Raw genomic sequence first — 9,769 nt, forward strand, 5'->3', positions numbered from 1 at the left:
ACTGGCACACATTTGGCAACGTGTTATGAAATTTACTGTAAATGAAAAAATTTTTCAAGCACGTGTTCATCACCTATGGGATGGCTTCGGAGTTGGCCGAATTTTGCTATTCACATTTTTGAATGTATATACAATACAAAAAAGGAAAATTGAATTACATCAGCACAGCCACCACAAAGTCCGTGAATCTGCGTTATGCTGGAAGGCCGACCGGCTGCCTCGCGTTATGCGTTACAATTTTACATTTGAACCGGACCGGCAGGCCAGCGTTACGCGTTACCGGTTGTTGGTCGTGCCAGTACAGTAAGTGAAATTGTTGGGAGGACCCTGTGTTATCCTGAATTGGCAATAATAGAGGACCTCACCAGGGGAATATGGCTTGGGTTTCATTCGGACGAAGAAGGACGAGTGTTCTCAGATCGGACTTATCTGTTATTTTTACTTTATTTGCGTGTATTTTTCTCGAGACCCCTGCCCTTGGCGCTCTTGTGAGCAGCCTAAAGCTCTGCAGGTTAAATATCCAGAATAAAACAAACAAACAAACAAACAAGCCATCATCATGTCAGCTCCACATCACCATCATCGACCAACCCTCAAGCAGGTACGGGGGGTGCGATAGAGCTTCAATGCTGTTCCCCTGAATTTTTTCCCTATATGTTAGCCAAACAAATCACGACATAAAAACGAAGGGTCAGCTCAAGGCTTTGTCGAAAGGTAATAGCCCTCCGTGTGTCTGCACAACCGACTCGCCTTCGCTCCATTATTCTGACCTTTTTTGGATTTCTACCCTTAGGCCAGGCTGTACGCCAATCTGCCAAAGCGTCGCAAAACCTCAGAGTGCCGCAGCGCAGCTCCGCGCGGACCGACGCATCCAGTCAAAACATTTGCGAGCGAAAAAGCAAGCTGAGATTGTTGAGGCGGGTCGGGTTTTTCTGGTCCCGATGCGGCTCCCAGGGTGGTAGCAATCATCCCTTTGTGAGGATGTCAATGCTGTGCCTTATTGAGCCCATTGGACTTGGGGGAAGAAATTCTCGGAGAAATACCGCAAATTGGCTTGTGGAAAGTGAAGTAAAGCATCCGATGTTTATTCCCTTGTTCGTCGTCGCTAACATGTCCCCCAAGAATTCCTCGATTCAAAACGTCCCTTCAAACCGTACTCCTACCATACCACTCATTCTATGCCGCACTCGACGCGACCAAGGCTGACTACGTTATCTTTGTCCTGTCGAAGTGGATGATTGGGGTGACACTCTACTTCGAAGCTTGCAAGCCCAGGGCTTGCCCACAGTTGTAACTGTTGCTGCCGATGTCAGTAAGAGTCTTTACACCCGCCTATTCGTTCAAAATTGTAGAAGACTCATTGTGCCCGAACAGTCGTCGTCCACAACACCCTCGTCATCCTTCAAGAAGGACCGTTCCCCCATTATGAAATCCCTCCTTTCTTTTATTCAATACTTCTTCCCATCTCAGCACCGCGTACATGACCTTGGTCCCGTCTGCATTCCCTCTGAAAATTCTTTATTGTCTTCCCTCCACCAGAATGAATGCCTCAATGCGCTCCGCAGTCTATGCGAGGGTCTGCCAGCGAACGCGAGGTGGCGAGATGGTCGAATGCGGCTTGTTGCGGATGCCAACGAAGGGTATGGCTCCATTCCTTCACTATCCTGGGAGCCAAATTTGCAAAAGACAGGTGCAGCCGAACACGATGACGGGGAGCCACGTGGGACTCTGAGTGTAATTGGGACCATCCGAGGTGCACCACTTTCCGCTAATCATTTGATACATATTCCCAATTATGACGACTTCCTGATCGCCATTTGTTTGTGGTGGTCTGGGCGATCGATTGATCATGTTTTGCTTTTGTGGATGCCTCAGCCTCCACTCAGCGGGGGAAGAAGGCGACTACAAACTCCCAGGAGCCTGAAGAACTGACAATCCTCGCACAACGTTCATCCAAATCTAGCAATAAAAATGAGGACGTAGATGATGCTGACTCCCTTGTATAACGACAAATTCGCACAATGAATGACGATAAATGTCATGTGATCAACCAAAAAATGGTTTCCCTTCTTTCCCGATCTATCGCAAAGTCAGGTTCTTCGCATTTCTGCTGCCTTCCCGTACTTAAGCTCCCGTTTGCCCCCCTTCTTCCAGTGTCTTCCACCACTCTCTCTGACTCTACCAGGCTCGGCAGCGGCAGGAACATAGACAAAGTTGCCACTTCCTCTCCCACGACCGACATACTCAGTACCCTTGATCACTCCAATCGGCTCGCCACTCCTTCCCCTCCGCCCCGTGTCTCCGAACTCGAGGCCACACAGTACTACTGGGGGCTTCATTCCAACCCCTGGCTGATTGCTCGCACTGGCGGGCCGTGGTACCCGCCCTCTGGCCCGGAGGCGTACCCTAGGGCTAAGGAGCTTCGTATCCTAGGAGAACACGAGCTCTTCGATGTCTGGGAGGATGACCTTGCCCTCAAGGTGCACAACATCCTCAACCAGAATCAGGTCAACTGGTCAAGTACTGAGATTGTCCGGATCGCCTACCTCGACGAGCCTGACGGAAATCTTATCCTATGGATAGGCGTTTACTCTACTCCCACCCGCCTCTCCTACGATGTCGGGATCGAGGTTGCTGTCCAGTGCAAGCGCCTCCTACTCGACTACAGTATCCAGGGTGTTGACGTTGAGCTGCGCGAATCCGACTTCGTCCAATTCGCCGGTCCCGCACTCCTTAAGCCCACCGACATCATCGATCCCACGGCAATCGTACGCGAGCCCTTCACTACCACCCTCGGCATGAATATCTGTGCTGAGAGCACCCCCTGGGCTGAAGGGACGGTTGGGTTCTTCATGGCAGTCAACGGCATCGACAAGCTTTACGGGGTCACTGCCCGTCATGTTCTCTTCCCTCGGGCGGAGAATAAAGACTTCGAGCGCATCAATGATAGTCTGCCCCGCCACAACGTGCAACTCCTCAGTGAAGCGGCATTCCAAGAGCATCTCGCCCTCATCCAGCAAGAGATCGACAGCCAGAACATCATTATCGCTAGCCAAGAGAACCGTATGGCGGGGGTAGCAGGTCGGGAAGACGCCGAGTCTCGGGCGATACATGAAGATGCCGGGGATGAGAAGAGGAAAGCGGAGAGGAGGAAGCAGCGTCTCACAACGTTCCTCCAGGAGATCAAACGGCAATGGTCCTCTCCCAAGAATCGTATTCTTGGCCATGTTAAGTTTTCTCCCAAAATTGTCGCCGGTGCTGGCAACCCCGAGCAGCAGTTCACCCAAGATATTGCTGTCTTCGAGGTTGAATCCTCCAAGGTCACCCCTTCCCACTTTCCCGGAAATTTCATTGATCTTGGAACGAAGTACTCGGATGTTGAGCTCACCCGGAAGATGTATCCCAACCCAGTGAACTCTCACCATTTTACCTGGCCAGGCAATCGCCTTCTCAAGCTCTGGGGTACCATCCCCATGGAGGAAATGCGCAAGCCAACAATGCTAGATCAGAATGGTGACCCCTGTATCACAGTCCTGAAGCAGGGTAGGACAACAAATGTGACTGTGGGTAAAGTGCTTAGGGTCATTGCATATGTCCGCAAGTACTTCACTGAGCATGACATTGCCATGTCCAAAGAGTTGGCAGTTATCCCCTTGGACAAGGAATCTGGCCCCTTTTCTGCCAAAGGAGATTCTGGTGCTGTTGTAGTTGATGGCATGGGCCGCATTGCAGGTATTCTCACTGGTGGTGGTGGGGCCACCGACTGCTCTGATGTGACCTATGTCACCCCCATACACTTTGTTTTGGAGGTCATCCACCAGTGCAAAGCCCTTGCCAATGCCTTCATCAAGAATGCCCAGCCCACCTAGGTGAGGTGGTAAGAGGTGAACCCATCTCATCATTTTTCTCTCCCTTCTTTCCTCCCTCTCCCCCTTCATCTGTAACATCTTCTCTCCTGTGCTCATTAATCTATTTTGTCAGTGGAAATGGCAGCATTAGCAGTTTGACTTGCTGTTTGTATCTGTCAGGGCACACCTGCCTGACCCCACTCCACCCGGTCCGACCCCACCCGATCCCACTATCCTCACCTGCTGCCCCCATCCTCCCCCCTCCTTTCTCTCCTTCTCCCTTTCCCTTTTCCTTCTCTTTCTTCTTTCCTTTCTTTCTCCTTCTTTCCTTTTCTACTACACAGATGACTTCCTTGCTTGATGTACCATTAACCAGGCTGCGCAACACACCCGGACCCGGACACACCGGGTGATGCCCTACACACCGGACGTGCCTGAGACCTCTTACAGAGATACCCAGGTGGACACAGCTGTGCGTGTAGATGATGTGGCGCTCCCCACGTGACCTCCAACCGCGTGTACATAAACACAGCCTAAGTGGGAACTGAGAAGCAACCTTCTTCTCACACTTCCCACTTTAGTCTAAGTGGCCACGGACCCTTGCCTGCTTTGGGCCCGTTGTTACGCACGCCCACGCCACACCCTACCGGGCCCTCAGCCCCAGGCGATATACCTGGACGCTCTCAACCCCGGGTCGGTCCCTGACAGTATCATCTGCTTTATGCACTAATAGGGGCCATGGTAGGCCAGATTGGTCTAAACTGAACAACCTGTCATGATTGATAAACCCTGGGGCTCTGTCAGCAGTGAACCAATGCTGAAAGGTGTATCCACTGACCTGAAACCCAAGCTAACCAGCCCTCCATCCAGTGTCTGGCCCCCTGCCCTATTGAGCAAGACTTGGCAAACAATCAGAACCTGGACCTTGCCAGCACTCTGACCTTGCCTCCAGTTCCCAAGCCCTTGGCACTCCCAGCATCCAGTCCTTCCAGTTCACCCTAGGCTTATGGCACAACTCAGCCTTGCCTACCCCTGCCTTGTCTCCATCTGAACCACACCCATCACTCTGCTATGTGGTCACAGTGTCAAAAACCTTGAACGAGGCTAATGTGCATGAGTCCAAATGCAGGTGGGGCTCAACTAGAGGGGATCTGAGAGGTACAAGAGGCTCTAAGAAGGACGCAGCCTCAGCAACTCAGAGGGAGCGCTGTGCCTCCATTACGTCTCAGTTAGTCCTTATATTTCATGTGTCTGAGGTATCTTGTAGGAAGAGGTTGGGATTCACTCATAGAGGGACTTGGGGTAACTTTTAGTCCTGAGGTACAACAGGTTCTAATCTACAAGTATTTATATATGGAGGAAGGAGAAGGACTTTAGTCAAAGTCTGAGTGATGATGACAAACACTGAAAGGTGCTGAATGATACTGAAAGGTCCCAAATGATATCCTTAATGGGGAACTGGGGTGTCGGGTTGAGGAGGGCAGAGTAGAAGGCTGGAGGATGAAATGGGAACAAGAAATGGGTAAGGGGAAGTTAGCCGACTGAATGGGAAGAAGACATCAGTCGTACTACAAATGGAAGGTGACTAATTTATGATGAGAATTGCAAGCGGGGAGAATGGCTAGACCACAGTCAAGGGTCGCGTCGCCACTCTCACAGCTGCTCCCTCACCAAAGGGAAAGAAGAAGGGGGGGGGTGGAAAGGGCACCTAGGGTTTTGGACTCACTGTGACCCTGGTCCCAACTAACTCAGCCTAAAAATCTCAACACACTAGGTGGACCTCCCTGGAAGACAAGCTAGCAGTACTGCCTGCGAAGCACTGTCCCCAAGACTACAAGCACTCAGACACCACCCCAGGCACACAGGTACTTAGCAGAGCAGAGGGGAGAATCTCTGTATCATACTAGATACATCTTGTATATAAACCCAAGTTATACTGGGCTTATGTCTGAGCAATCCGATGGTGTTAGGGACGGATAGAAACGGACAGAACAACATAGAACAAAGGAAACAACAGAAAACATAAAAACATATAGGAACGGCCACACAATCGATAAACTCCGACGATCTCCACAACGGCTGCACCAAATCTCCCGATAGTGGACTTGTTCGACTCGTCTTGACGGTAGCTTTCCAACGATACCTAATGCGTCTGGATCGGAGCAGAGCTGGGGGAGTTATGGTGAAAATACTGTGATAGTGGCCCGGTAACATGTCCGGGTGGGCTGTAACCTGGTCTGAAAAATTATCAAAAAATACAACAATGATAGGGGAGGTTCAATTGGCTTTGGGGGAGGTGGGGGATCGTGTGTCGGGTCCTAGGTATCGTCTGTAGGCCATGATATAGTGGTGTCTGGGTACTACCGGCTTTTCCCTCCTTCAATGTGAACGGGATCACCAGAGGATGTGGGTAGCTCCGAAGCTGGAGTTATGTATCCGAAGGATGTTGGGTGACTCCAATAAATGAAATGGGAGGGTGAATGGTTTAGAAATATGTCACAGGATGTTGGAGATCCATCAGGAGGTGGAGCAAATCCAGAGTCTCTGAATGTTCCAACTTGGGGCCAAGCTTCCGGGATGGGAGTGGCCAGGGTCGAGTGTGCTGAGATCCAGGCTGGAGCTGAGACAGTTGGGAAGGAAGGTGACATTGGGAAGTGGGGGGGTATGGTGTAGGGGATGGTGAGGTTGTTAGGAAGGTGTAGTGAGGTGGGAGAGTGTGGGGTCGGGATTCCGGGATATGACAGTCCACACACCGCTTCCACACCTTCCACACCCTCCACCTGCTTCCAGTTGTCCTTGACACCTCTGGTCAGGTCAACACTCCCACTCCCCTCAGAACCTTTGTTGGCCATCATGCTGTCCTTGTGTGACAGTACTGACTGATCAACCTCCATTTTGTGGACTTGTGTCAGCACCACACCAACCCTGCTTCCCAATTTGTGGACTTGTATCGGCACTGTGCGCTGACCTCCACTTTTCCTCTGGCCTTTTGCCACTTGGCAGCTTATCATTCATTCCTTGCCTAGTGCCTATTATGCTCAATCATTCATTCACTTAACAACCCTGGCCACTTATTGTTTACTCATTCATTCCTTGCCTTCCCATTTCCTTGGGCCTTGTCTTTTATTCAGTTTGACAATCCCCGCTCATTTCCATGCCAGACCAGACCACACTGACTAGCCCTTCCATGTTTCCTTTTGCTTATCTATATATATCTTGTAAATCCTTTCAGGGACCTCACTCTGAAATCAATTAGAGTACCCCCTGTCTGTACTGAGCCTCTACTTCTGCAAAGGGGCTCTTCCCCCTCTGAGTCCATGCTCACAGAGTTCCACACCCCTCCTATGGGCCCACTCCACCCACAAGTCTTGTTTGAAGTCTGCTGTAAGTGTCAATCTGTAAATAAGGGATCTCCCCCAGATGTCAAGCTCAGGGCACAGCACTCCCCTTGAGTCACTGAGGCTGCGATCCCACTCTGCTAACCCTGAACAGCGCTTCCAGATGCACTGCATATTTCTACCTGCACATCTGTGCTGAAGGAGAGAACAAAGGAAGGTCAGTTGGGAGGTTCTAACAAGATGACCACCAATCTGTTCCCTGGTTCTTTAGTTTGGATGGGGAAGTATACTAGTAAATTTGTTGTAAATATAGTACTAATCCAAGTGTTTTGGCTAATTTGGTTTTATGGGTTAGTCTAAAAGTCTCTGAGAAATGACTTACAGATGAACAAAACCCTGCAGAGCTGTTCCCTTAGTGTAATTTCTCAATTTATCTAGGTATAATTCTGTGTAGGATCATTAAATTTGGAATTTAAACCTGAAATCAATCTTCTACTTGGTGAGTTTTCAAAGATTTTACTCCATGAATGGTTTTAGATTGTGTCTGAAGTGTCCCTCAGCCTTGTCTTATTTTTGTCTTATTTTTATTGCTTGTTTTGACAGTAGCAATATAACTCTTTTGTTTACACTTTTTAAATCTGGAGTGTTAACCACCTCTCCTGTTGAAATATTTACTTAATATTTCTCTCCCTGTTTGCTGCCTTTTACCACAGTGGCAATCTTAACTGTATTTCACTTTTTCGCACTGGAGTGATAACCAGAAATGCTTGAGAAAAATAATACTCTATTTTCTTACTTCTCTGGGGGGTGTAAAGTCGCAGAAAGGGTCTCCTTTTATACTCCTTAGATTGCCTTCCTTTTTCATGCTCTACCTCATATTTACAGGATTTACAGTGTATTTTCCTCAAACTGAATAAAAAATGAACTTTTCACACTGTAGTTCTACTGCACTTGGCTGCACTAAACTGTGGCCCTGCTGTGGTCAGACTGCACCTAGAATTCTCATTGTCCTTCTTTGCCTAAATTCTATAATAGCTTGTGTTAAGGTAACAAACATTCATCCATACAATAAAGCCAAAATAATTAGACCCAAGCATCACCTGTATACCAAACACATGGGAACAATGCACATGATTGCCAATAGTGCATGTGAACTTTTGCTATTACTGGAATGCATCAAAGATGACATTGCTAGGGTAGGGAAACCAACCACTCTTTCGGAACTTTGCACATTATCACAGACCTTCAATGCACACTATTGGGAGCATAAAACTGAAGTGACTCGCTACACAAAACCCTCCACCTCCAATGTCTTCGACAAGACCACTACCTCTTCCCATTCTGACACCATTCCTTCCACCTCTTACAATCCTGCTTCCAGTAGCAAGCCTCTGAAGGACAACAAGAAGTCTGAGGCCAGCTCCACCAAACCTGACCTCTCATCAAAACTCAGAGACAATGGCAAGCTCATGCTGTCAGGGCACACCTGCCTGACCCAGGTCCACCCGGACCCACCCAGCCACACCACACCCGCTCCCCACTGTCCATCCCTCTCCCTCCTCCTTCCTCCCTCTCTTCCCCTTTCTTTCCCCTCTTCCTTCTCCTTTCTTTATTTCATTCTTCTCATCTTCCTCTTCCTGTTTATTTCCTTCTATCTACACGGACCATCTTCCTTTGTATCAATGTACTATTGACCCATCCAGCCCACACACCCTGGACGGCTTCCCGCTGTGCCCAGCATGCGCGCATGCAGCAGACGCTCTCGGGATCCCCCACAGGGACACCCGGATGCCTGCAGCTGTCTCCGAGGATGACGTGGCACTCATCATATGACTCAAGCCACATGTACATAAATGTACCTGAAGTGGGAACTGAAGAAGTAACCTTCTTCTCACATTCTCCACTTCAGTCTGAGTGGCCAGGGACCATCGTCCCGGATCGGGCCCGCCAGTACGCACGCCCGCTCCACACCCTGTGACAGCCTCAGTGCCAGGCATTACCCCCGGGCCCTCTTGACCCTGGACACGTCCCTGACACATGCCACAAGAGTGTAAGCACTGTCTCAATGAGAAACTTTGCATGTTCTGCAGACAGTCTGGCCACATGGTCAAGGACTGCCCTAAGTCTTCTTCTCGTGCATTGAAGGAGTGGAGCTGGATCACCTTATGTAACCAGTTTCCTACATCCAATGACGATATTAAAGTTTGTGCTGATTTGCTTACTGACCGTGTTTTGGTTGCCAAATATATATTTGTTCACTGTCTAAACAACAGTAAACACCCCCCAACGATCTCACCTGATGTATAGATCATCTATGGATAAAATTCTATATTGACTTTACTATAATTTCTAGTCAATATTACACCTAGATATACCACTTTTCAGTAGGGCATGATTTTCCTGATAATTTACTGAAGAAAAACTAAAATAATTCTGCAATAAATGTTACTCAATACAGGAGTGACCAAACTGCTCTTTCTATCGCTTAGAGTGCATGCTAGTTATCTAGCAGGTTCAGGATTGCTCACTTTTCTCCTGTGGTGTGATAACCAAATATTACTGAGAGATTATTCAATTAAGAAA

At 48.9% G+C, this 9,769-nt stretch overlaps 1 protein-coding gene across 1 annotated transcript; it reads left to right on the top strand.

Moving 5' to 3' along the window:
• Nucleotides 1-226: 226 nt before the first annotated feature.
• On the top strand, nt 227-3,869 carry EI90DRAFT_3016408 (uncharacterized protein; the record flags this gene model as incomplete). Its single annotated transcript, XM_039056983.1, has 7 exons — nt 227-303; nt 662-714; nt 794-1,153; nt 1,232-1,308; nt 1,375-1,819; nt 1,876-1,947; nt 2,155-3,869. 7 exons carry the CDS (start codon nt 227-229, stop codon nt 3,867-3,869), a joined length of 2,799 nt encoding a protein of 932 aa, XP_038916111.1.
• Between the last annotated feature and the right edge of the window lie 5,900 nt (nt 3,870-9,769).

The sequence above is a fragment of the Cantharellus anzutake genome (genome assembly GCF_015039405.1).
Source record: "Cantharellus anzutake strain C23 chromosome Unknown EI90scaffold_23, whole genome shotgun sequence".
NCBI classification, from domain to species: Eukaryota; Fungi; Basidiomycota; class Agaricomycetes; order Cantharellales; family Hydnaceae; genus Cantharellus; species Cantharellus anzutake.